At 53.1% G+C, this 27,817-nt stretch overlaps 1 protein-coding gene across 3 annotated transcripts in view; it reads right to left on the reverse strand.

Moving 5' to 3' along the window:
- PLXNA4 (plexin A4) overlaps positions 1–27,817 on the reverse strand; it is a 428,345-nt gene that overhangs the window by 49,989 nt on the left and 350,539 nt on the right. For all 3 annotated transcript variants that reach the window (XM_041727610.1, XM_041727611.1, XM_041727612.1), the window contains exons 11-20: positions 22,751–22,847; positions 22,140–22,330; positions 17,904–18,055; positions 13,694–13,811; positions 8,588–8,724; positions 7,039–7,203; positions 3,940–4,033; positions 3,223–3,462; positions 2,420–2,566; positions 1,599–1,833 (exon numbers count right to left, since the gene is read on the reverse strand). In XM_041727610.1, the coding sequence (XP_041583544.1) occupies positions 1,599–1,833; positions 2,420–2,566; positions 3,223–3,462; positions 3,940–4,033; positions 7,039–7,203; positions 8,588–8,724; positions 13,694–13,811; positions 17,904–18,055; positions 22,140–22,330; positions 22,751–22,847 (1,576 nt within the window). The remainder of the gene's footprint in view (positions 1–1,598; positions 1,834–2,419; positions 2,567–3,222; positions 3,463–3,939; positions 4,034–7,038; positions 7,204–8,587; positions 8,725–13,693; positions 13,812–17,903; positions 18,056–22,139; positions 22,331–22,750; positions 22,848–27,817) is intronic.

The raw sequence follows: 27,817 nt of genomic DNA on the forward strand, positions 1-27,817 counted from the left end.
GGAAAAGTATTCCGTGGGCTCTGTGGATCACATGAACACAGCACAGCTGCCCCAGGCCCTGCGGCCAGGGCCCCCTGTGCCCCCCCAGTGCCACCTCGGGCCTCTGGATCTCAGGTTTCTGGCCCTTGAGATAGCGGGGCTTCTTATCTGGCACAACAACCAAGCACCGCCCGGCCTCCTGCACTGGCTCCGTGGACCCTCTCCCGCGCTGCTGCTGTTTCCGCACCCTTGGTCACACTGATGCAGGGTGTCCTCATCAAGGCGAGTGACTCAGAAGGCAGAGCAGCCCTAATGCATCCGTGTGGAACTTACACCAAGGTGTGGGTACTTGCATGTATGGAGGGGGGGTCACTAAGATTTTTGGCATGTGCGGTCACCTAAAGCCTGATGAGCACTCCTGCATGTGCTGAGTGAGGAACACGGGCATGTGTGTGTGTGTGTGTGTGTGGCAGTGAGTGTGTGTTTCATCAGCGAAGGGCCTAGGCGGGGCCTCTTCTGGGTGATTGTGTGGGTGACGTCCTGGCTTACGGTCAGGGCTCTGGGGACTCACCTTGCCTGGACCCACGCTGCCCCTTACACCTCCCAGGGCCGGTCCTGGGCTCCCCTGACATCCTTTTGGGGCTAATCTCATGGTGCAGAATGGCTCTCTCCCAAGCCAGACCCAAGGCCCTCTCCGGGTGCCTCCCCTGACACTCCTCGGCTGGACTCCCTATCTGGAGGCTGATGTCTCCTTCTCCAGAATGTTCTCAGAGGAACCTGGCTTCCCACTTCCCTCCCAGGCCCCTCCCAGTCGGGGTGCTCGGCTGGCGGGAGGAGGAGGCGGGGGCTGGCTTTTTATCGGTGTACAGCTTTCCTTCAAGTCACTAGGCGCCTCCAACATTCAAAGCCTTGTGCCCGCCACACATTAAAGAGATTCTAATCACTACACCTAATTAGAGGGAAGAGTACATTGCGGAGAAAAAAAATTAAGCAGCGTAAATATAATAAAAGGCAGTAATTAACAGTCCCACAAGGCAGATGCCGTGTTGACAGCGAAGGGTGTAGTGAGGGGATGGGACGGACGCACTTCCCCATCAGACGGAGCCGCGGCTTCCCTGCTGGTAGAGCCCCAGGTACGGGCCCGATGGACTCCGAGAAAAAAATCCACAGCAAAGGACCCACTCAGACCCTCCCAGGGTGACTCATGAAATGATACCCTGGGGGCGACAAGACTCTGACTCCTAAGTTTCCTTCCTGGATTTAGCACCGCTGACTTCACATCACGGTGGTGTCAGTAATTTTTAAAAATACAAGCTGTGCAACCCGCTTCCCTCTAAACCTCAAATCAGCCCTACAGCCTAAAGGCGGGGAGTTCAAGGTTGCTGAACGTGTTGTGTGTCAAGATACCCCAAGCTCCCTCCCGAGAGGGGAGTGTAAAACCCCGGCGGCCAGGATTCAGGATTTGTGGCTGCGAGCTGCCCTTCTGGGGTTCAAGACCACCCCAGCCTGACCTGGGGAACCAGGGGAGGGGGTGGGTCTGCTGGGATCTGGGTCGGGTCTGGACACCAGCTCAGAGGCCAGAGTTAGAGGTCAGACCATGACCCCTGGTCCCCCGGTACCTTCTTTGCACTCCAGGGCCACGCGCGACTCCAGATTGTCCATCTGCATCTGCAGCCGCTTCAGTGTGAGGTCGCTTTCGCGGGACTTGCGTTTGTAGGCGATGAGGACGGCGACGATGAAGATGACCAGGAGGCCGCCTGCCACGGCGATGCTGACGATGGCAGGCAGGCTGAGCGGGCTGTCTGGGGCCACGTACACCATCCCCGGGGAGTACTCCATGCCACCGACGCGGGCCTGGGGGCACAGCAGGCGACAGGAAGCTGGGAGCTGGCACAGAGCTGGGGCAAGGGGGGAGCAGGCCCAGGACCTGGATGAACTGGCCACAGGCGGGGTGGGGGGACAGACGGAAAGGGCTCCAGGGAGGAGAACCATCATCACTGGCTCTTGTAAGAACCGCTGGGGTGTGCGTGGGGGCTGAGGGATGGGTCTGGGGGGCCCAGAGATGGGATGCTGCACAGTACTCAGGACCAGCATTGTCATCTTCATAAGGACACAGCACACAACTGGGACCTCAAGAAGTCTGACATGACTTCGATGACTGGCTCCCTGAGACTCATCCCAGCATAAGGACCGAGGCACGGAGTATGAGGTTATGTTGCCAACAGTGGTCCTGCCCTGCCCGGGCCCTGCCTGTAACAGGCACCGTGCACATCATATTAACGCAGCTTTGCCTTGCTCCATAAGAGGATGAGTAGGATGAGCATAAGGATTCCCCCGGAAAGCCCTGGTGCCCAGGGTGGAGCTGGTCTGCTCACACTCTGGCATCCCTCATGCCCACCTCAGCCATCACGCATCCCCCTGGACCCTCTGCCAGGCTCACCATGACTTTGTGCCTGCCGATGAGGTTGGGGGACTCGCAGAGCAGCTGCACATCCGACACGGTCACAGTGCACGGCTTCTCCCCCACCAGCACCGTGTAGTTCAGCTTCACGTTGCCCCCGGCCACGGGTGGGATCAGGTTCTTGCCCTGGGAGGCACAAGGAAGCCCCAGTTGGCACCCCAGGGTCCAGACCACAGCGACTGGCTGGTGGCCACATCCTCCCGCCCAGAGGTCCCGTCCTGCTGGTGAGCTGGTGGAGAGGCCACCTTCCAAAAACTTTGTGGCGCTTACACTACCATCTCCCTTCCTCACTGGGGCCCGTAATCAAGGCACTCTTTAACCTAACCAAATGCAGCCTCAACCCTTCTCAACGCAGTGTTGGGGTCAATCACTCCCAGTTGATTGGAATTGTCATGGGTGCTATACCTGATTTGCAACCCGTGCTCCAAAGAAACCCTATACTGTGGTTTGCAAAGGGCTACATGGGAGGAAGGAGCATGAGCCTTTGACCTCCCAGGTCCTAGACTCAGGGAACAGAGAAAGCCTGGGAGTCAGGTGGCCACGACGGATCCAGCTGCCCTGATCAAGTCTCTGTGGCCTCTAAAGAGAGTCTGCCTCTCAATACAAACTCAGAGACAGTGTTTCTCATACTCTGGACTATGACACAACCTCTGCTAGGGGCTCCGATTATGAAGTTGGACTGGAGCCCATGACTTCTGGCTTCTCTCAGTGACTTGGAAAGCCTCCCTGTTCCATGCAGCAGCTTCCTTGCTTCCCGCCTCCTGCCCACCACCTTGCTCTACCTTCAGGATGATGGGGGTGCCGGGCTTGAGCTCCAGGATTCCCGAGGGCCCAAAGGCCTCGAACACGGGGTTGGGGTAGTAGGTGAAGTTAGTCTTGTTGAGGATGAGCAACGACTGGACGTTGTCCAGGATGAAGCCAAACTCCTCGGGCCTCTCGGTCAGGTCGGACTGGTGGTCGGGCCCCAGAGCGAGGGCTGGAGCCTGGCAGGTCATCTCAGTAGCATTCAGAACCTCACAGAGCTAGAGGGGCCAGAGAGGGAAGACCATGCAGTGTCTGGGCCCACACAGCCCCAACACACCCACCAGGGCTTCCTCCGTGCGATCGCACTGCATGGTGTTGACAGGGGACAGTTAAGGATGGGCCACTGCCCCTCTGCAGCCAGGACCATAGAAGCTGGCCACTCAAGGAGTGCCTGTGCCCACAGCAGTTGTGGCAGTGACTAGGCTCTCTCTAAGCTAAGGAACAGCCCTGGGGGTCCGAAAGTTGGAGGAATAAGGGAATGGAACCCCAGACCCCCCAGAAGCGATTGCTTCTCCCTGCCCATATCCCAAGGTATAAAAATGCCATCATGTCTGCTCCCTCATCTCACCATCCCAGAGCTCCAATGGGTAATCTGTGTCCGGGGGACCTGCCCTACTTGGGATTTCCCACACCCTTTGGGAAAGTGACATCTTGCCTGGACAGCCCCATGCCCCCCCTGCTAGCCCTGGACTCACATTGATGTGCTCCTTCCCTCCATGCTTGGCACGGATCTGGGGATTCTGTATGAGGTCCAGGTGAGTCCCCCATACGGCAATGGGTGTGTTGCCACTGATGGGGTGGGGGAGAAAAGGAGGCGTGTCAGCACAGGGCACTTGACGACTGTGATGATGATGATGATGAGGCTCTGGCATTAAAGGCAATGCCAACCAGGAGGCGTGATAATGTTCACGGGGACAATGGTGGCAAACTGACTGAATAATAAGAAGGATGAGTTCTAAGCAGCCAAGGGAACCAGTGATGACCAGATGTCTGTGGCCATCCTGCACTCAGCTTGGCATCCTTGGAGGCTTGCCTGAGTCAGATGCTTCTCTGCAGCCCCCTGGTGTCTCTCCCATGGCCCTTGCCAGTCACAGGGAGATTTTCACACTGACTTTGGCCTAAGGAAAGCCTTCCTCCCGAATGTCCCCCACCAGACCCTCCAGGGTCTGAGCACAGTCTTCTCCCTGGGGCCATCACCACAGTTTGACTCTGGGCTTCAGTCTGCTGAGGTCTGGGAAAGGCAGAGGCCCAGACACCCAGGAACCTCATGTAGGAAGGCAAACAGCGCATGTTCGGAGACTCAGGTCTCCTGTAGCCTGGGTGTCAGCCAGGTACGGGTGAGGAGGGAGCAGGAGATTCTTTGTGTAGCTTTCCAAAAAAAACCTGGGTGCCATTGTTATCTAGAGGGCTCTGAGAAGCTGACATGGGGCAGGGGCTGACTTCCTGGGGGCCTACTCAAAGGAAGTGACAAGTCACTGTCCCCACCATCAAGAAGTATCTTCAAGAAGAGTCCTACTATCTGAAACAGTCGTAAGCTTGGTGTGTGAAGAACCCCTGTCGCCCATATTCATTTCTACCTCTCTGCATCTCTACCCATCGCTACACTCCCAGTTGTTCCCTGGCTTTCTCTTGCCCTCCACCTGCCTTCCCACTCACACACACGCACATGCATAGCACGTGCACAGGGCACGCACATACATGCAAGAAGATTCCTATAAAACCCAGACAGGCTCTTCTGCCCGTGGCTGCGTTCCAGAATGAGATTCTGCTATCTGGCCATCTCCCAATCTTCTTAATCGCCAATTCAATCCACTTTGAGAACGGACCCCCCACATCACTGTTCATGCGTGCAGAGCCCAGGCTGTTGTGAGCAAGGCAAAGCCACACTTGGCAGAGCCCCGCCCCATCAGAGAATTTGTTCACTGCAGCAAAAATTCTAGAACCCGCTGGCAGGCCCAGAACGTGCTTCCAACCTCCCTCTTGTTAGGAACATGGTTCAGGGTCGGCCTCTGGGTGCCAGGAAAGACGCAGCCTCTATTTCCATGACAGCGACTTGAGGAAGAGCTGAATTAAACTAGGCTGTGAGTTCCTCAGGGAGCTGCTGAGTTTGTCTAGACCGAGGGCTACACCAACTTCCTGGATTCACCTGGCCCTGGGGGCAAATCCCAGAATAGCTTCCTACAGACTCTTTCCCGCTCTCTGTGCCTTATAGTCGTCTACTTTAAAATCACGGCCAAAGCTTATTAAGTTTGGGTTTTACGGAGTAACGGCTGAGGATAACCAATCTCATCTCCACAAAGGCTGCCCGTCTTTCATGGGTTTAAGGCCGGGGGTGGCAAACATTCCTGGAAAGGGCCAGAGAGTAAATATTTTAGGCTTCCAGGCCATATGGTCTGTTGCAATTACTCAACTCTGCTGCTGTGGTGAGAAAGCAGCTATAGACAAAACATATACGAAGGAGCATGGCTGTGTTCCAATAAAACTTTATTTATAAAAGGTGGTGATGGCCAGATCTGGCCCTCAGGTTGGAGTCTCCTGACCCCTATTTTAAAAGATTATTCTCTGGACTGGACTTGTCCCTGACCCCTGCTTCAGCCATGGGAACTACATCTTCTTGCCCTCCCCCATCCCCCGATGCCAGATGCCTTCTAGAACTGAAGCCAACAGTGAGGAGGGCTGAGGACTCAGCCAGAGGCAGTGGTCGAGAGTTGAGCCAGGCGCAGCACTGTGCATATGCATCTGGCTTAGCCCTCCCAGTGTCCCGGAAGGGACTTGACAGATGAGAAGCCACAGGCCCAGAGATGTTAAGTAACCTGAGGACGTTTGGCTGGGCTGAGCCCAGTCCTTTCCACCCCAAGTCCCGTTGCACTCCCCCTAGGCCCCCACTCAGCAGTCTCCCAATGGTCAGCAGGGGCCTGCCTTGCTGTCAGGATGCTCTGTGCAGCAGCTTCTCCTTACGATCTATCCTCCAGGGACCAGGGCAGCACTCCTGCAGTTCCCTCCCTGAAGTGAGATGCCACATGCTGGAGCCCCACCAAGCAGGGGACTGAGAGGGGCCCCAGGGACCCTGGAATTTCCAAAGCCCCCGATGGTGAATCTCTCAAGAGGAGACCCCAGGAAGTTACGTAGCTGGTGTACGGCTGAGTGAGAGGTGGCACTGGAGGGTCTTCCTGTAACAGCACATCCCTGGCTGCCTCTCAGGACATATGCTCTCTATACACATGCTGGCCCCATGGAAAGAACAGGGAACAAGACCCAGTCCCTGCCCCTGAGGAGTGAGCAGTAGAGGGAGGGGCGAAGCAAGCAGACAACTAGAGATCATGACAGAGCATGACAGAGGGACGGCAGGAGGTTATAGAAACCCAGAGGATGGGCATTCGAATTGGACCTTGGTGGTAAGGACATGCTGTTTGCTTTAGGCCAAGGAGAAGTTGGATCTGATCTTACTCTTTCTCCTACATCCCTCAGCAGGACTGGGATTATCACCCGTATTTGGGAACAGGCCTGGCACCCCCCACAGTCACTGTGAGGGTATCATGGCCTCCAGGCACATATACCGAATCCTCAGATTAGGGGCCATGGGCTCTTGCTGACCAGAGCTTGGGCTCTGGGTCTGGGTCCCACTCAGAGGTATTTTCAGTGAAAGGAGGGTGCCCTGGCAGGAAGGTATGGTCCAGGGGGCGGTGCTCTGAACCAACCCCGGGTCATCAGTCTTCCAAGCAGACCCGGGCCCCAGAGATGTCCTTGGCTCTTGAGAGTCGGGGAAGGAAACCCTAGGTCAGGGCCACCCCTACCTGACTATGCTCCACTCTGGCTCGATCCGCACGATGGTGGGGTCCTCCACGTACTGGAAGAACAGGTCCTGGTGGATACTGGCCTTGTCCACTTGCACCATCACCTTCATTTCCAGGACCTCATCTGAGGATGTGGTGTTGCAGATGATGTAGGATGGAGAACGTCTGCAGGGAGGGCAGACATGGAGCTGGGCTCCTGGGTGTTGGCAGGGACAGTGGTCCGAGGCCAGGGCCCACCCCTGCCCTGTCTGCAGGGCCTCGGAGGCCACGGGGCACACTGCCTCTAGGCCCTAAAGACCCTCTCCTGGACCAAATCATGAACAGGCTCCTCGAAGACCTCTTTTCAATGAGGCCTCATCCTTTGGGCCCCGTCTTGGGCCTGCCAAGCCCCATTTTTAGCAAGAATCCTGCTAAGTCAGGTCAGCCAGAGTTCTCCAACCCTTGATCCCCGATCACCCCGGGCTGCCTTCAGCAAGAATCCTATTAAGTCAGTTTAGCAAGAATTTTCCTATTCTTGCCACCGATAGTTAAATTTTTTTTTTTAATTTTTATTTATTTATGATAGTCACAGAGAGAGAGAGAGAGGCAGAGACACAGGCAGAGGGAGAAGCAGGCTCCATGCACCAGGAGCCTGACGTGGGATTCGATCCCGGGTCTCCAGGATCACGCCCTGGGCCAAAGGCAGGCGCCAAACCGCTGCGCCACCCAGGGATCCCACCACCGATAGTTAATATCACATCAGTGTCCCCCAAGCCCACCCCCTCCCCTTGCGCGCACCCCTCGCTCTGCTGGTGGCTATAAATCCCCAGCTGTCTTTGGCATGTTTGGAGTGAAGCCTTATTCCTTTCTGACACCCATTGCAATAGTCCTTAGTAAACTCTTTCTTCCTATTTCAGCAAGTGTCAGACGGATTTTTTTTTTCTTTACCCTTGGCCTGACTTCAGATCTCTCTCAGCCCTCAGCATGGTTCTGGCCCCGGGGAACCATGTGTGGAATGTCACATCCCCACCACGTCCCTGAGTCCTGCATCAGATGAAGCCCTGGCCTCCTTGCTATCCCCGAGGCGCCTGGCTTATGGAGGCCGTGCCCTCCTGAGCCTGGATGGTGCAACCAGGGGGAGAGAGAGCTGGCGGCCCTCGGGACGTTCAATCTCAGCCAGCTGGGCTAGGGGGCCCCTGGCAGGTCTCAGCAGTCCTGGCTGGCTCTGCGGCAGGGGGCAAGGGCTCTAGATTCCCAAGTGTGTCCATGGAACCCCAGGGTTCTGTATCGGTGGTCGGTGTCGGGGCACAGAGGCTAAATGGCAGGCAACAGCATGAATGGCCCATCTAGGGAAGGGCTGCCTGGCAGGGCTCCAGACTGAGCCCCAGACACCCACAGCCAGGTATGCCCATACCATCTTCCCTCAAAGCAAAGGGCCCTTTTCTCAGGGAGGAGAAAGCACTTCCAAGAGGTGAGTGAGCCCTGGAAGTCCGCCTGCTGCCCTGGGGCAGCCCTGCCCACCCCACCTTCTGGGCTGTGAGCCCCTGAGGCCTGCCTGGAGGTGCGTTACCTGTGGAAGAGGCAGGGCTGCTTCCCGAACATCACCACCACGTTGCTGCCCGCGTTTAGGTTGGTGCCTGTGATGGTCACTTGGGTGCCCCCGGACATGGGCCCCCGTTTGGGCTTCAGGTCCGAGAGAGTTAGCGTCTGTGTAGGAAAGGATATGGCCTGAGACACGACCGGGACAGGGTCTGAAGGGGCAGCACCCCGCTCCCGGAGTTGCTCAGTAACAGTGGCCTCCCAAAGAGCCCACGGAGTCCTACTGGGCTTGTGTGGGAGAAGCAACATTCTGGACCTGCGGGTTTATACCTCCATATAATCACAGTAATAATAACAGCTGCTGCGTGCTGCGGTTCTAACTGGCAGGCTTTATCTCCTCATCCATGTCTATATAATTTATTTTCCCAATCCATTCTACAAGGTAGGTGTTAGTACCCACTTTACAGAAGAGATTCACACAGCTAAAAAGCAGCCCATCTGAGATCTGACTCCAGAGCTCTGGCTCTCTAGCATCTCCTCAATTGTTTTCGGGAAGGTGATCTGCTCCTTCCACGGGGCTGGCTCTTCCAGAGAGCTGCCCAAACACCCAGAGGCCAGAGCAGTGGGTCCTGAAGACCCCAGGAAAACCCAGGAAGAGAAGCCAAGAAGGGTCAGTGGATTGAGTGAGGGTGGGATGGTGAGAGGGGGCACCTGAGAGCTGAGGATTTGGAGTTGTGGTTTGTTCTTTCATTAGCATTTTAATGGAAAAAACTTTCCTTGGTCCCAGGTGAGAAGCCTGTATCTGCATTTAAATGAAGAAATATCAGAAAGGGAGACAGAACATGAGAGACTCCTAACTCTGGGAAACTAACTAGGGGTGGTGGAAGGGGAGGTGGGCAGGGGGTGGGAGTGAATGGGTGACGGGCACTGAGGGGGGCACTTGAAGGGATGAGCACTGGGTGTTATTCTATATGTTGGCAAATTGAACACCAATAAAAAATAAATTTATAAAAAAGAAAAAAATTTTAAAAAATAAACACAGGTATACAAGTATTCAAAAAAAAAAAATGAAGATTTCTCTCTCCCTGACCCCTTAAAGAATTCCACACCAAAAGTTGAACCTACTGGGCTCCCAGCTGGCAGGCCTGCTCCCCAGGAGAGGCCTCCATTCCTAACACCTGAGAAGGAGAGAAGGAGCCTGGGCGACTTGCTGACCGCTGCACACAGTGTCTACCCTGCATGCTGGCAGGGCCCACATGCCCTGCTGCCTACCGGGTCCCTGCAGAGCCCTAGCCTGGCATCCCCCTGCACCCAAAGCTAAGGCATGCTTCAGTCTAGCGCTGCTAGATGCTCCCAAACGGAGCCCTGGACCAGGGTGGAGTGAGGCCCTGGAAAGAGCCCTGGTTTCTTAGCTCTGCCTAGATCTTGCTGTGTGACCTGGAACAGGTCCTGTAACCTCTCTGACCATAACATCAGAGAGCTGGGTCAAAATGAGTTATCTCAAAGGCACCTGCTGGTTCTCTGCTTCTGTAATGGGATCACCTCCCATAAATGATGCCTTTGCTTCATTGTCTGGAGGGGAAAGAGAGGGATAGTCTGTGGGAGGTAAGGCTGGCCCTAGAGATGGAGTCAAAGATAGATGACTTTGACTCCATCTCCCCACCCCCCAACCCCAGTAGATGGGGTTCTAGAAGGGATACAAGTGAGGAATCCCTGTTGGCTCTGCAGTGGCAGGCTTGGGGGGATTATTCTGGAGTGAGCAGAGGATGACATGGAGACATGTTTTAAAGTTGTGAGAAACTATTAATTATTCAAGTCATGCTTCATAAATATTTCATGGTGGGTTTGCATGGGAAATCAAATTCTGTATTTTTTGTCACCTCTTCACTTGGTTCCCAGATGGAGGTGGGGAGGAAAAGTTTCCCTCCATGGAGATCTCTAGGGAGATCTAAGGGCAAAACCAAGAATGCTGATCCCTTGGCCTTGGCAGTTGGGTTCTGGGTGAATAAACCCACACATGAGAGTCTGGCCTGATTTGTGGAGGGAAATGGAGTTAGAGCCAAACCTCACTCCCAACCTCAACACTGGGAAGGGGCTCCCCTGCATGCTCCAGATCCTGAGAGGCACCCCTGGAAAAGGACCCCCAATGTGCCCCAAGTCTCCAGCTTCTCCAGCTGTCTCAGGACTCCAGAAGAGTCAGGAGCTTCTGTGTGCCCCCTGCAAGCTGCTTAGTGGAGCAGAAAGGCAATGAAGGCTCTGAGATGCTGGGGAGCATGATAGAGGGTCCTCCTGTCTCTTCTCACCACCTGGGTGACCCCCATTCCCACCTGGCCCCCTAGGAGCTCTGCAGGCTCCTAGGCCCCTCAATGATTGGGCTCTTCGATGCACACTGGAGGCTGTGGAGGACTCAGGTCCCTAGCATCGTGCCTCCTCCCTAAAAGTCCTCCTCAGTAGACATGTGGCACCAGTACCATTCCTCAGAGGTATCCCGCAAACAAAAAAGCCGCACAAATCTTTGAGTCCCACAGCCCCACTGGACCAGTGCATTTTTGCCTTGCGGCAACAGCTCTCATCTTTCCTGACCTATCTTTGTGCTCTGACCTCTTCTCTTCTCATGAACCCCCTTCCCTCTCCATCTCTTGTGTTCCCATCTTTTGGTGCACCTGTGTACCTTACACCAGGGACTGCTTCCCACTACTCCAGGTTCATCTGGAGCATCATATTGCTCCTTGTATGCTCAGCCTCTTCCTTGAAGCCTTGCCTTGTTACCTGCACCTAACCGCATCCTGCTCCAGAGTGGAAACAGGAGTGCAAGCAAGACTGGCCTTACCTGAGAGCAGAAGCAGCTTTTGAATACTGCACAGGCTCCTTGTAAGTACTAAGCCTGGGACCAGTCAGCGACAGGCATGTGGTATCTGTTCCATAAGATAGATGGAACAGATTCCATCAGATTCCTAGGCCGGTGGTCCTCAGCCTGGGCTGAGTTAGGATCCCCACCTCTAGCGTGTGACTCAGCTCAGGGGGGCTCCAGAGCATTTTGTTTAAAGCCTCACAGGAGATTCCAATGAGCGGAGAGGTTTAAGAGTGCCTAAGCACCATGGGGGGCTAACAAAGAAGGGAACAGCCAGGGCTTCATCTCCAAAGACTTGCGGGTCTGAACAGAGGAGCACAGGCTCCAAGAGGCAACGGCCAATGCAGTGTGGGCAGATGCCAGGGAGCCCCCAGTGGGCCAGGCACCATGGGTTCCACAGGCTGCGTATTCAGGGAAGGCACTGTGAGGCTCAAGAGCAGAGCTTGGGCTGACAAGGAGGACACGGCTCAAGGCAACGTGGGGAAGGACATGGAGAGACGAAAGGGGTCAGGCCATGCAAAGCCTTGGGAAACAGGATCGGACAGACAGGGTGGGTCAGACCGAGGAGCCCGGGCAGCCTCTGAAGGCAGCAGCGCCCCGGGTCCTTCTAGAAGTGGGGATGAAGACACTTGGGGAGTGCTGTCTCTGCCTCTATCTCTGTCTCTCTTCCTCTCGGTATCTCAACTCAGTTGGATCCACCACGTACGTGTCGAGACATCCATGTAACACAGAGTACACCCGCGTCTCTCTATAGACACACGGACACGTGTGTCACTGATTGTGTCCAGGTGTGTTGGGTTTCACTTGGAAACTTCCTGAAAGCCTTTCCAAAGAAGGTGGGGGGACAAATCCTAAAGAGATGGGATTTGAATCAACACATCCATTAAATCCATCCCATATGTGTGTTATGCACAGGCAGCGCCAGCCAACCGAGTTTAGGAGGAGGGGGGGTTCTTAAGAGTGGAGCAGGGAGCCGAGGACAGGGCTGTGGGGGGAGGAGGTGGAGGCTGCACATCCCTCCCAGATTGGGCCCCCACCACAGGCATGTCTGCATGCACATCCTCTGTCCTACCTCTCCTTCTGGACGGTGGGGTGGGGTGGGGTCTGGAGAGGGGCTGTACAGGCTCTGAATCATCCCTGGAACACCCACGAGCCAGGGCCACCAAATTATAAGATTCAACCAATTAAGCAAATATTTATCAAATAATCTAGTGGGAGGGATGGTGCAAGGTGATAAATGGTTGTCAGTTGGAGAGAGAAAGGAGGAAGAGAGCAAGGAAGGTGGAGGAGGGACAGAGGGTGGGAGGAGGGAGGGAGAAAAGTGGGCTTCCTGGGATGTGTTCTGGAGCATTTGATGCCCAGGCATAAGATCCATCACTTCAGGCTCCCAGCTTCTAAAGCAGCTCGTAATCATGAGGAAAGTATCCCATCAGAGCTGTCATTAACCCCAGACGTTAACTGGATGGAAAGACAGTTTTAAAAATGAGGCAGTGAGCAGGGCAGCAGAGAAGCACATGAGAGTGCTTGCCCAAGGTCCCGAGAGGTCCCGAGAGCCCCTGTCCCCCCCAGAACCCCTCACTAGGGGTGGCCTCTGCTGGGCCAGCGAGGTTCCTGGCTGGAGGGAATGTGGAGGTCGGAGTCTGCAGACAGGCCACAGGCAGGGAAGGGTGTGCAAGGAGGGTAATGATGTGGCTAGAGGAAGGTGGAGTGGGGTGCAGGGGAGGTGGGGGGTGGGGCGTGGGATTAAGGAGGTCATAGGACGGAGCTACGGGGAGTGGAGAAGGTGGGCTGAAAGTAGATGATGGGATAGAAGTGATGGGGTGCCAGTGTACCAAGAAAGGGCAGGGCACAGTGGAAACCATGCAGGAGAGGAGAGAAGTGACACATCTGCTTGATGTAATTGTCACAATACTAAGGGGCAGATGCAAGTATTATCACCCTCATTTTAGAAATGAAGACACTGGAAGGTTAAGCACCTCTCCCAAGTTCGCCCAGTGAATAAGTGGCAGAGCTAAGGCTCACACCCCAGGCCAGACACACTGCCACTCAGCCAGAGGGGGACACTGGGCCCGAGAGCCAGAGCAGCTTCCCTGGAGTCGGGGCCAGACATAGCATGGTTTGGATTTGAATCCAGTCTTTCAGATTTCCAGGACTGTGCTCTCACACTGCACGACAGACTCCCATGAGCTGCTTGTGGTTTGACCGCAGAGGTCCAGCTGGGCCCAGAACCATGGTCACGCCGTCTGTGACCTGCGCCCGGTCGGGTTGCCAAAGGCCGGGACTCACCATGAAGTAATAGAGTTGTGAGGACCGGGCCATGAACTCGGGCCGACACACGGCCACACAGATCTCCACGAAGCCTGCATGCTGGCTGGGCTTGGCCTCTCCCATCTCACACACGATCCTGCGGGGAAGGGAGGACAGACCCCGTGGTCACAGCAGGGGCACAGGACGCCCACATGGGACCCCTGGGCGCCACGCCTACCCTGGCCGCTTCTCTGCGGTAGGGTCTCAAGGCAGGGGACGAGGAGGAGAAAGACACCCCGATCCTTCCCTGTAAGGCTCCTTTTTGGTTCTTGGGCAGTGAGGAAGTGCAATTTCCATGGAGACTCTCTGTCAAGTGAGAGCCCAGGGGAGGATCCCTAGTGTTCTGACCCCAGACACTCAGTCCCTCATTCAATAATTTTGTTCCCTCTGTGAATCAGAGAGTGGGGAATGTTTCAGCCAAACAGCTCAGGGAACAGGGCTGGCAGGGGCCAGAGAGGTAGTGACCTTCTCAAGGGCCCACAGCATGTCAGACAGGGACCCTGGAGGACACTTGAGGTTTTCAGACCCTGGCCCGAGGCCACTTGGTTCCTACTGTATGGACTGCCTCCGTGGAGTGCTTTCTGCCCCCAGCCCCAGCTGGGCACTTGGCAGAGAGGAGAGACTCCTGCTGGGGGGTGGGGGTTTGGGGGGGTGGAGAGGAGCCGGAGACGTGTCCCTTTTTAAAAATGTTCATTGTTTTAATTATGAAATTTGTTCACACCCCTTGAAAACAAGACAGTACAGAAGTGTGACAGTAAATATAAGTGTCCCTTTCTTCACTCTTAATCTCCTTTAAAAAGTCTGGTATTCATATGTAGATCTATCTCCTCCTCATAGGCTTTCTCTAGATCCCTGCAAACATATGTAATATATATAATATATATAAAATCTCCATTTTACAAATGAAGACACTGAGGCACAGAAAAGTTAGGCAACTTGCCCAGATATGTGTGTGTGTGTGTGTGTGTGTGTGTGTGTGTGTGTTTGGTATCACGCACACATGTAGTGTTATATACATGCACGTGTACAATTACATAAAACATACATATATAAACATATACATGACTTTAAAGATAAAAGTGAAACCTAACTACCCACTGTCCTAAATCCCTGTCATTTTACTGCACAGCACAGCGTGGACTTGCCCTGTGTTGCCGCGCGCACAGCCCTACGGGATCCTCTCTGAACGCTTCATAGCGCTTCACGCTGTGGCTGTGGCTGCACCGTTATGTATCCCTCCTCCTACTGATGGACATTGAACTTACCCTGATTTTTCTCCTACTCCAGATAACCTGCAAAATGAACCAACTAATATATGTGCAATATCCTCAAGCACTGCATATTCATTAGAATAAATCTCCAAAGGGGGGAGCTTGTGGGGTCATTGTTTATGTACGTGATGTTTGATAGGGAGAGGAAAATAATGGCCCCAAAGGGTCGTTACTGATTTATGCTTCTGTCAAAAGCAATTGGGTGAGATTATTTCACTCTTTTGCTAACACTAGATATTATCAATCCTTTGAAATTTTTTCCAATAGGAAAAAAAGATCGCTTTTTTTGCTGTCATTTTTATTTCCCTGATCACTAGTGATGTTGCAGATATTTGCAAATATGTGTGTGCGGTTGTAAAAAAAAAATCTTAGATGGCTTTTCCTTTGGTCTGAAGACTGTCTCTTTATATTGCTAAATGGGTGGTCTTTTTTTGTAGGAGCTACTGAATGAGGAGTATTAATTTTTGTTTCTAGTAAGTATTGCAATTATTTTCTCCCATCTTGCCACCTGTATTTCCACTTTCTTTATAGTGTCTTTTGCCACACTGAAGTTTAAAAGTGTTTGTGGTTCAGGGGCTCCTTCTTTTACTTTATGGCTTCCAGGTCTCTCTTAGAAAGAAAGAACTTCTGGGTGACAGTCCAGTAAAAAATAGATGCCTTTCTGTCCAGATAGCATAATGAATACATGTTTAGGATAAATAAAAAAGAGAAAGTGCATAAAAATGCTTGCCGCACATACACTTCCTCCCACTCCATTTGAACCACCCAGAAATATTCACTGTCAACATTTTGGTGTTCATGTGTTCAGTCTTGTTTTCCTTTTACAGAATTAATGAGAAACTCTATTCTGCTCAGTGAATGATGTTCTCGCTAATACACTTGGAGCATATGCCTGGTCATGATTCTCCCGTAATATCAGATTTGATGGCTATATAATTTAATGCCTTATGCATGTATAATGATTTAAGAATTGATTAATTCCCTACTTAAAAATATGTAAGTTGCTTCTATATTCCATCGTTACAAATAAGGCCAAAATAAGTGTGCTTGCAAATACATATTTGTGCATTCTGGTTATTTAAGGAAAGTTCTAGAAACACTATGACCAGGCTAAAGATTTTCGATCCACATTCCAAATTGCCTTCCACAAAGTGTGTCCCAATTTACCCTCAGAGTATGAATGTATGGGTGTGCTATTTCTCATGTTTCTCATCTGCACTGGGCATTAACTTTTTAAAATTGTTCCCCATTGTTTTAATTTTTATTTCATTGATTACTAATGATATTTAACTTTTTCACATGAATTTTGGTTCTTTGTCTTGTGAATTGCACATTCATGCTCATTTCATGCTCTTTGCTCATTTTGTGATATTTGCCTTTTTATTTATGGAACCTCTTTGTATATTAAAAAAAAGCACATAATAACTGTCATAAGATGTAACGGTAGTCCCAGATTACTGCTCACGTTTTTCTTTGTTTACAATGATTTTTGATGTACGAATTTTAAGTTTTAGACACTCAGATCCTCTCATCTTTTCCTTTATAACTTGTTTTCTTTTGCTCTTATACTTAGAACAGTTATACTTCCCTTGAAATCAAAGAAATTCTAATCACTCCACAGATTTATTTTTTCACCTAATTCTTTAATATATCTGGGATTTAGTTTTGTGTATAATGTGAAACGAGGGTCTGATATTGTCTTTTTTTTTTTTTTTTTTTGCAGAGTTAACCAGCTCTGCTTATTAACTCATCTTTGCTTTCCTTGCTGATTTGAAATGTCACCTTTATCACATACTAAATTTTTACATATCAGAATTCTTTTCTGGGTGTTCTATCTTAATCCGCTGATCTATCACTGCAATAGTTCAATCATGTGACTTTAAAATCAGATATTTTCCAGTTGGCTATGCAGGCCTGGAGTAGGGTATCTTAAAGTTCCCCAAATCACAACAGCTTGGTAGCAGCTGGCTTTGGTTTTGTCCTCAGAAGTACTCCAAAAGTTGAAGGAGCCACAGAAACATCTTTGGGCAAATAAGCCATGCGGGACCAGGGAGGTGAATTCTATCAAGAGTAGACCCTTCAGTCATAAGGTCTACTGAGATGGCTTTAGGAAGCTCTGGATGGAAATCAGTGGGAATTGAGGATGGTGGTACTGATGGTTCCAGAATCACGAAATCTGGGCAAGACCCAGCAAGCGGACAGGTAAACTCCACTGATGTACCTAAGGGAGACCTAAAAATTGGCAAGTGGCAAGGTGTCACTCTGGGAGGGGCAGCAAAATAGGATGAAAGCTAGATCGTGCTGTGCATTTCATGGGTGTGTTTGCTGGGCTGGAAAATTGTGTTTACTTATTTACAAGGCAATGATACATGACTCACAAACCTCCTCTAACAGGTGGATTGGGAGGTAAAGGTCACTCATGGAATGACCCACGTCATGCTCCATGACTTGGCATGGAGAAAAAGAGAAAAACAACCCCAAACACCTACAGGATGGAGTGGGTCTGGAGTTTCATTTTCAGCCTCCACAGAGAGTAGCAGAGGCTGAGCTTCTTTTGTAACTGGAGGAAGACATGAGTCAGGACTAAGGGACAGCAGCAGGGGGAGTGGTAGGGATCCAAACTCACGTTTCTCTTACAGATTTTAATTTTGCTTTCGTCACGGCCACGCCCCAAGGAGGCAGCAATCACATTTCTCTTCCCTCTCGGCCCCATGTCCCCAACCCCTTTCTATACTTGCCAATATGGCAGCTAGCTGGTTGGATGGCTGGGGAGGACACTCGAATGTTAGGGGCATTCTGTTCCCCCCACCCCAATGGTCTCTAACACTGTGTGCTGTTGGCTGCCAGTTGTTGGCCAGGGGAGGTGAGTCATCAACACAAAGCCATCCCTCCCTCTGTCTCACGGGGCTCCCACTTACTGTTCTGCTGGGATGTAGCCATCCACCAAAGGACTGCACTCCACACCTGCCACCTTGACATGAGAGGCGATGTCCCGGAATTCCAGACCCAAGTTCTCTCCTCGGATGGTGACCTTGGTGCCCCCTTCCCGGGGACCTGTCACTGGGATTATCTGGAGGGAAGAAGCATGGTACTTTGACAAGCATCAAGACAGAGCCATCCCCCACCTGCTGATGGGGCAGAGGCTCCTGGCTCTTCCCCATCTCTGCATGATTCCCTGGGTTGGATCCACATCTATAAGGACACCCAGGTCTGGGACTGTTGATGTCAGGAGCTTCTGGTAAAGCAGTCCACGTTAGCGTGTGGTATTGGGAGAAGTGTTCAAATCCTCTCATTCCCCTATTTTGTGGAAGAGATGAGGGCATGGAATGTGATCTGTATTGTGACCAGGTGATTCATAGAAAATCAAGGAATAAAACCTTGTGGCATTTGTTCATATTGTTCCATTCTGAAGGAAAATGAAAAAAACCCCTCTTCATACCCTCAGCCCTCTACACTATGGCAGCCCACCCCGTTTTCAAGATCCTTCTCAAATGTCACTTTTCCATAACCAGTTGTTCTCCCTCTCTACTGAAATTTTATACTCCTTTCATGGTAACAGTGATTTGTGTCTGATTCCTCATCCTTCAGATCCTGAGTCTTGGGATGCAGGGACAGTGTCTTACTTCCTCTGGACTTTTCAGTGATGGCACCATATCTATTTCTCAAGTTGTCATTGGGTTGAAAACCACAACTACCCAAGCATCTTCCTGGATTTAGAGGAGCATTTGCCTTCATTGTCTGGCTTGGTTTCTAACAGAGATGGGTTTAATTTAGATTTCACCTCATATACTGGCCAGAATGACAGGCTTTTCTTCCAGAGATGTCACTGTTGGTGTTGACTCATGACTGAAATGTTGGGAATCCACACCCCAGGGCCTGTTTTGAGGTAGGTGCTATGGACAGTTGCCACAATCTAATTACGACATCCCACTTAGTGACCTTAGTGGTAGAAGACATTCTGTGCCAGCCTCTCCTGGCATCCAAAAGATCAGAGAAGGGCACATTTCCCATTCCTGGTGTCTCTCAACACCAGTACCTGGATCTTGGCCAGTGGCAATGGAATCACAACTGAAGGAGCCCAGACCGCCCACCTCTTAACATCACCTACTCTTTCCACCACCAAAGGTCACAACTGGGGGGTCCACCCTGGAGGAAGGTGGGAGGGGGAAGTAAGAGAAATGAGGCTGGAGGGGCAGCCTTGCTGGGGAAGGCCATTCACCTACAAGTTAAGACATTTCCTTCTTACCCATGCGTGTTTGTGAGTGAGTGTGCACCTGAGTGTGAAGGTTTCATGCGAAAACCTTCATGTTCCCATCGCAGTGGAAAGACAGGTCCCCTGGAGACACGAGCCCATTTCTGTGTGAGGGAGGTGGGCAGATGTAGGGAGGGCCAGGAGGGGGAGTGCACGTTCTTCCCAAATGCCTGCCCAGCCCCTCCCCAAAGCCCCACTGGCACCTGGCAGCAGCGGCTGCATGATATTCTAGCCCTGGCGTGTTGTCCTGAAAAAGGAGCTTTATCTCTGGCCCAGTCCTTGGTTCCCCCGGCTCCCCGGAGGGCCAATGCCAGTATGGAGCCAGTAAATAGCCTCCGTCACAGGGAGATTTGTTTAATTTGCCATCTCCTCCCTGTGATTTTCTTGGTCTCAGGCCAAGAAGAAAGCAAGTCCCACTGTTTGCGGCAGACACACCATTAGCAGTCACGCGTGGCAGCCCCTGGGAATGGTTCCGTGTTAAGGGCTCTGCGGGTGGGGGTGGCTGGGGAGGAGGGAGACAGGGGCAGGTCCAGGGCTCTCCTTCCACGGATACTTCTGTAGGTTAAATGCATGTCTTTTGCCCCAGTTTGAGAATTGCTGTTGAGATTCCTACCCATGCAGAAGACTGAGGTAGAGGCTGAGGCCACCTCACTGTGTCTAGAAGACCAGAGGTGTGGAGGGTGAAGGGGCCGGAGTGGGGGACACATACAGAGGGCCACTGCTGAGGGCCTGCCTTGCTGGAGGAAGTTGTGCACTCACACAGGTCAGGCTTCCTACCTGTTTTTACACATCCCTGGTGTGTGTGTGCAGCATTTGTGAGTGGAGGGGTGAGGGAATAGATCTGGGAGTGTCTTTCCTCCGTGGTGAGAGAGAGACTAGTCTAGCAATCCGGACACTTGGGACTCAAGACCTGTCTGATTTAGGCTTTGGTGAGAGGACTTTAGCATTTCTTTCTTTCTTTCTTTCTTTCTTTCTTTCTTTCTTTCTTTCTTTCCTTTCTTTCAAGATTTTATTTATTTATGAGAGAGAGAGAGAGAGAGAGAGAGAGAGAGACAGAAGCAGGCTCCATGCAGGGAGCCTGATGTGGGATTTGATCCCAGGACTCGAGGATCACGCCCTGGGCTGAAGGCAGGTGCTAAACCGCTGAGCCAGCCGGGAGTCCCGGGACTTTAATATTTCTGAACTTTGCTCTTTGTATCTGGGAAAGGAGGCTACAAACCCTGGCTTTGGCAGGCATTATAGCTCAAATCGTGTCCTCCCCAAATCCATATGTGGAAGTCCTAACGCTCAGTACTTCCAAGAGCCTTATTTGGAGAAAGGGTCTTTAAAGACCTCATCAAATTAAAATGAGGCCATTTGGGTGGGTCCTAATCCAACAGGACTGGCATCCTCATATAGAGGGAATTTGGATAGGGACACACAGAAAGGCAAACGAGAAGGGACTCAGGGAGAAGATGGTGGGCTGCTGGCCAGGAGAGAGGCCGGAGCTGGTCCTCCCGCAGAGCTCTCAGAAGGACCGGTCCTGCCCACACCTGGGTCTCAAGTCCTAGCCTCCAGAATGAGAGACAGGGAATTTCTGTCACTGAAGCCACTGACTCTGTGCTACTTGTTGTGACAGCCCCAGGAATCATATGTCCGGGTGGCTGTGAGGATGGACAAATAAGGGATGTGGAAATATTTTGCAAACTGAAAATATCTTGCACACCTATATTTGCCTATTATTGTAGCAGTCACTAGTAGATTATCAGACACATGTGTTTGTGAAACCTTGCACAGAGCCAATACCAATCTATCCTTATTATGTATGGAGACGGGGCTGAGCTTCCCTTCCTCTTTTTGTCTCTGCCCCTTTTTGCTTTTTTATTAAAATCAGATCCACTGTGGCAAAGAGGCGTTGTGTACCTACAACGAGCAAGGCCAAGGCGCATGGCGTGCTGTGCTAGAGGTACAGGGGGTCCCCCTGTTGAGACATGCATGCCTCCTCTTTGCTTTACCAGGGGAGCATAGTGCTCATTTTGGCAGCACATATACCAGGGTAGCATGGGAGGTGGTGCCTGAGGGGGTCTCTCTATTGAGAGTGGGGAGGTGGAGATACCAGGTGACCTACATAAACCCCAGGGGCAGTGATCCCCTTGGCCTAGACATGGATGGGAGTAGCTTTAACAATGTGGATGATGGACAAGGAGGATGGCGAGATCCTCCTGGGCTGGGCCTGGAGCCAGCAATCTGCATGGTTCTCTCCGACAGTCCTTGTCACTCCTCCGTGAGATGGAACCTTAGACCTGTTGCACAGTAAGGAAGCTGAGGCATAAAGGTGGTGATAAATCAGCCCCGGGATACCCAGCAATTAGCTAGCAGAGCTGGGACTCGAGCCTTGTTCTCTGCATGTTTAGCTCTGCCCTGGCCCTCACTGCTCTTTGCTCCAGGGCCTGTGTCCCCTGGGCCCTCCTGAACTGTGTTCCAAATCCACTTGTCATTTGTCATCTCTCTGCTTAAGTCTTGCTTTGAGTGAGTCCTGGGGTCTCACCATTTGCACCCTCTCCACTTCCAGAGGCTCTGCGCCCAGCCTCTGCTCAGGACTAACTGCTTGGTGAGGTGGCCCCCGATGGAGCTTAACAGCCTCATCACTCAGACTCTTAGAGACAAAGGGAGAGTGGCCAGGACTTGGAGTCATTTCTGACACAGCTCATGTGGAGACTCCAACAGGACAGTTGAGCCCCTCTCTGTTTTCAACCTTCCTTGGTAATGAAGCAGCCCTGGACCAAACCCTGGGCTCCTGGGGAAGCTGGGCAGGAAAACAAACACGCCCCCAGCCAGCCAACCACCGTGGTAGCTGTCGCCTCAGCGACGCATGGCTGGCAGGGCCCGAGGCCACGCAGAGGGCCCAGAGGCCCAGGCTTACCTCTGTGATGCGCGGGTTGGTGCACCTGCTGTTGGCACCTGACAGCTCCAGCCACTGGCTCTCGTGAACGGGGCAGTGCTGGCGCAGAGTGCACTGGCCCTGGCTCTGGCACCAGCCGCACTGGAAGTCCGGGTCCGCCTTGAGGCACAGCCCGCAGCTCTCTCGCATGGCTCCGCACTTATAGAGGTGAACTGTGGGGGGGGGGGGGCAAGAGGTACTCTGGGGTGAGAGGCGGAGCAGGAGGGGGTGGGCCTGGGGACAAGGAGTGCAGTCCCCATCTCGGATGCTGAGACACAAGCAGCCTTGTTCCTTTAGCCATTCAGACATGGAGGAGACCAAAAGAACCACGGGGCCTGGAGCGCCCCTGGACGGGGAGCTGGGGCTCCCTCCAGAATCAGCAGGGCTCCTGCGGCCAGTCCTACTCACCCTGCGGCTCCCAGAGCCACTGCCCACAGTGGGCCCACACCTGAGAGGTCACGGAGCAGGGGAGAGGTGTAGAGGGTAGGCTCGGAGCCAGAGGGGGAGGGACCCCCCCCCCCCGGGGTGTGGGGGCGGGATGGAATAACACCTGCCCTCTGTCCTGCCTCCCCACCGGGGCCCACCATCCTCACCTTTGTTCTGAGCTGGGTTATCGATGTTGAAGTGCCCGTTCCACACAACCGTCAACTCCACAGGCAGATTGTTGATCTCCATCCCTTCATAGGAGTACTGCAGCCAGGTTGCAGGTAGGAAAGAAGAAAGCTGGGTCACAGGGATTCCTAGGGAGAGCTGGCTCGTCAGCCTGGGGACCCCGGGAGTGCTCAGGCCTAAGGATCTGCTATATATGTGCTTGAGTGCATATGGGGGTGCACACTCGGGGAAGCGTGCCTTGGGGGACGGGTAGGGGCAGGGGGCAGGATACTAAGGCAGGGGAGGGGTGAGGCCTGGATGGGAGACTGTTTGGAATGTGCATTCCCTGAGCAGATTACAGCAAGCGACTCCTCCCCTTCCCACGGATGCTGGCTCACAGCTGGGCTTTCCCAGCATCCTCCATCCCTGCCCAGGGGAACCTTGCCATTAGGCCCACCAGGCGCTTGATTCAATTTGGGAACTTCCAATTTCTAGGGCAAGTTCCGAGGAGGTGGGTGCTTTATCAAAGACCTGGAGAGGGTTGATCGATCCCCAGGCAGGGGTAAAGGGTGCAGGCACCAGAAATGAAGGGGCTGAGTTGAGGGAGGTTAGGAGAGAGGAGAGCTGGGTGGGGCTGAGAGGTGAGGTGGGAAATCCCTGGACACCCTAGCGGCCAAACCTGGGAATCTGAGCCAAGACTCCAAAGGCACCCACTGGCTCAAAGAGGTCAGGCCTCAGGTCCGTGGCTGGCTGCCCATGGGGGAGCTGCCTCTAGGCCTGCAAGGGGGTGCGGGGGGGGGGCTGAGGGGGTCGACGCTGGGTCCTGCCTCCCTGCCCTGCCTTCCTCAGCATCAGTGCCCCCCCTGCTGGGTGTCACCCTGGGACTGAGTGCTGGGGGAGGGGGAAGAGAGGGTGAAGGGGGAGGTGCCAGCCCCCACACCCCAAAGCCGCCTTCTGATAGCGGACACTTCCTACTCTCCAGAGAAGGAGGGGAGGGTAGGTGGCAGGAACTCCGAGCCTGCCCAGGGCAGCATTTCCAATCCATACCTGGTGATTTTCTCATTATTCCACCAGATTCTGCCCTCCACAGGGGGTGGATGGAGGAATGGAACTGAGATAGGCTTTCTGTAAAGGAGGGGCTGAGGGCTTGCAACTTGCTAGAGGGGTTCAGCCCAGGAGACGTGGTGTGAAGTGGTGTTTGCAGAGCCAAAGGCTCTTTCAACTTAGCTGAAGTTTGGAGGGGCTGGGGCATGGGGGTCTTGATGGGTCTGATGGAGGCAGCTGATGCTCCCTCCTCGGACTAGCTAGCTGCTAGCTCCCTCACTAAGGAGGGCAGCTGCAGAACCTCGGGAACACACAGCCTGGGGAGGGGCTCCAGGCCTGTCCTGGTGCCTCCCCCTCTGGAGCCTATTCATGGAGATTTCTAGAGGGGATGTTTGTGATCCTAATCTGGGGACTTGCCCTAAACTCCTGAGTTACAGCATGTGCTCCAATGTGAACAGGCCGTGACACTGTCCTCATACACAAGTGGGATGGCATCCAGTCTTCTTCAGGCTCTACCCTAGCACCCCCTAAGTTTTCACTAACTCCCGGGAGCCACATGCCTAGACCAGGGAGCCACATTCAGTGTTTGCTGAAAGTGACAGTGGTTTTCACCGTACCATCCGCACTCCCATGGAATTGCCCATGTGACCCACGACGCTGGAGCCCGGGCCCAGGTCTGCGCTCGAGCCATAGAACAAAGCAAAGCTCCCCAGCCCCACAGAAACAACAGTGGGGACTCTGATGATCGCCCAGCTCAGCTACTGAACTCAAATCTTTTGCCATGTAGTGTGGTAATCAACTCCCCAGAGATTTTGTTCTTTGCTTCTGGGCCAGGCTAGGTCTCTCTAAGGCATCCCGAGCTTTCTCACAAAAACCTCTTCCTCTCTGGACTGGTGGTTCTCGAGGTGGTCTGTGGGCCCCATTCATCAGAATCATTTAGGGGGCCTAGGCACAGATCCCAGGGCCTCCCCTTAGACCTGCTGGACTGGAAATTGGGGATGCATTTCAAACAAGCCACCCTAGTGACGCTGGTGTTGCAGGGAGCTAGAGAATCCCACTCCCTGCAGGACGTGTGTGCAGCAGAGGTGTGCAGGAACAAAAGGGGGTGGCGGACAGGAGGTAGGGAAGGGGAGAGGGAGAAAACACTTTCCCAGATCTCCCTCCCAGCCGAACCTCCAGCCAAGATCCACTTCCTCTCTCCCTTCCCATCTCCCTCCTCCTAGGCGCCAGTGCAAGAAAGGTGCAAAGGCTGCCCTCGGGCTATTCCAGCCTCTACCTCTAGGATAGATGCTGAGGGGTAGGGGGTGCAGGCCAGCTAAGTCAGGATCCAAGCCTGGCTTCGGCGTCTCAGGCCCAGATCTAGTCAGGATTCAATGCGGAAGCAGCGGGTGGTGATCAGAGGCCTGCCAGCCAAGGATCAAGAGAACCTACAGGCCCTGAAGTCCCCCAGAGAGCAAGGCAAGAAATTCTGCTTATGTATGCACGCGCGCGTGTGTCTGTGTGCACAAACGAGTTCACACACAGCCCACCTGAGAAGAGCTCAGCGTCAAACCCGTTCTAGCTGTGTGTTCATGCGTGCGCGCACTGCCACAGAGTGGTTCTGTCCGGCCCACCCGTGTGAATGCGAGCCAGCGACGTAAGTCTTGGTTTCCCTGTTTGTAAAGTGGGAATCACAAACAGGACAGACCTAACAGGACCCTTTGGGGGGTGGGAAACAACCCTCGTGGCTCTGAGCACAGTGCCGGTCACGTGGAACGAGCACTCAAGTATTATTGTGTGTTTTGGTCTGTGTGTCTCCATTTGGGGATGCTGTCCAAAAATATGTCTGTGTTCCCTATGTTTATGTTTATGTGAAGTAATAATAGCAGACTTTTATTGAGTGTTTATGCGCCAGACACTTGGTACATATGGAGATGTGTGCATAGGAGAATGCTTATGTGTTCTGGAGCGCATGTGTGTGTTCACATGCACTCACTTTTCGAGGAAGATTGAAAAGGAAAGGCTTCAAGGATCAGCTATGCCGGGTATTGCTTTATCTTTTTATGGCTCATTCCAGGGATCTTGACGATTAAATATTAGAGAAGTCATTAACCCTGGGTGCTCCCTCCTCACCTCCTCTGTCTCTAGGGAGGTCACTCTCATTCCTGGAGGCTCTTTCCCCATGATCAGAGCTCTGCAGCAGGAGGGGACCCACAGCTGGGGAGTCTGGACCACTGGCTCCCATCCCCCAGGACTCCCCACCTCTGCTGCACTTAGCATTTATAGAGCTCTCTGTAATCAGCGGGCAGTTAATCTGCACAAAGCCCAGAGCTTTCAGGCTCTCAGGGGCCAGGAGGTTAAGTGTCTCAATCAAGGTCTGGCACACCACAGCCCAGCTAGGGGATGACGTGGTGAACTTCTACCTTGTAAAGCAAAGACAAGACCTATATAATCTGGACGGTCTTTCCTCTAACCATTCCCTGTTCTGAGCTCTGAGATAGGGCGCTGACAAATTCTACCATTCGGGTGGACAGATCCATATGACATAAGAAACGTGTGTGCTCCGTGTCCACCCCAGAACCCCAGAGGGCTCAGCAGACCCAGCCGTGTTCCAATAAAGCAGGGAGGGGGCCAATTACCTCCCTCCCCAACCGGTCTCTCCATCTTTGTTTTGCACGGGGTGGACTGGCACACAGGGAGAAGATGGGAGGCTGTGGCGGGTCTGTGGAAGCCAGGCCTGGAGCTGGCTGCCCGCTGCGGCCACTTGCTCGCGTGATTGCCAGTGACTGAGAGGCGGGTACTGGGCACTATTATTATTAGCAGTGCTTGTCATTTCCCTGGAGCCTTGGTCTAAAGGAGGCCAAGAATACCCACAGTTGCTCCTGCCTCCAACCACTGCCTGTGAGCTGCCCTGTTTTCCTCCTACAAACCCCCTCACCCCAACCAGGGCTACAGCGATGGCTCAGGGACTGTCCCTGATACATGGGCTGGAGGTGACCTGCTGTCACCTCACAGCCAGGAGGAGTTTTCTTGGACTACTTTTCCTTCTCCACTCTCCTCTGAGATCTCTTTGTCACCTCCCCTTCCTCTGCCATCACAAGCCTGGACTTTTTGTTGGATTTCCCCACCCCACCGACCAATTCCAGAACACTCAGGGGTTTAGGAAGTGAAACCACATGCCTCCTCCCACAGTCCTCTCTGAGGCACAGCAGACCTTGTTCCCAGGGACTGCACCCAGGCTGGGTACAAAGTGCTCAGTTGCTAGTTTTTGCCCAACCTTGGATGGCTCTGTGTGTGTGTGTGTGGTAAAGCTGGATTCAAGTTCTGAATTCCCTGCTTACTTGCTGTGTGATCTAGGGCTGGTCATATGCCCTCTCTGGGCTTCAGAGATGCCCTCTGTCGCAGGATCCTACTACATCCTCCCTGAGGTCTATTCCTCCCCTAATAGTATGTTGTCCTCTATAGCACTTTAACTATGCTAAAGGAGGCCTGCCCCTGATTATGACCCCAGAGTTTTTTTAGGAAGTCACTCGATGGCGAGTGGCATCCTGGCCCAGATCAGCATCTCAGCTGGGGTCCCTGAACAGAAACAGAGGCTCCTAGGAAAGGTCAGAGCTGAGCCCTCCTGGATGCACGATTGCAGCGGAGCCTACAGGGGACTTTTCCTGGAACCTACCCTCTGTGGGATACACCTCCTGTTGCCTCAGTTTTTAAGACTTTAAAATGGTACAGAAAAAACTCTCCCATCACCTTCTTCACGAAGGTGAGGAAAATAAAGGTATTGAAATAAAAAAGGCTGAGCTGCTTTGGAGCAGCAATTTTGGGTCTTGCCTACTGGCCCCCAGTGGCTGGGGGCCTCAGACAGACTCCTAGCTCCAGGTGCCAGAGTTCAAGGTGCGCCCACCCCAGCTCCTATGGGGATTGCAGGGGGCTGTGCCAGGAGCCTAGGAACCATGTCCTCTCATTGGTGACCAGAGCCTCGGGCCCCAGGCCTCCAAGCCCCGTGTCATGTTTCCACCATGGTCCTGGGGACGTGGGAAGTCTCC

The sequence above is a fragment of the Vulpes lagopus genome, chromosome 13, assembly GCF_018345385.1.
Source record: "Vulpes lagopus strain Blue_001 chromosome 13, ASM1834538v1, whole genome shotgun sequence".
NCBI lineage: Eukaryota > Metazoa > Chordata > Mammalia > Carnivora > Canidae > Vulpes > Vulpes lagopus.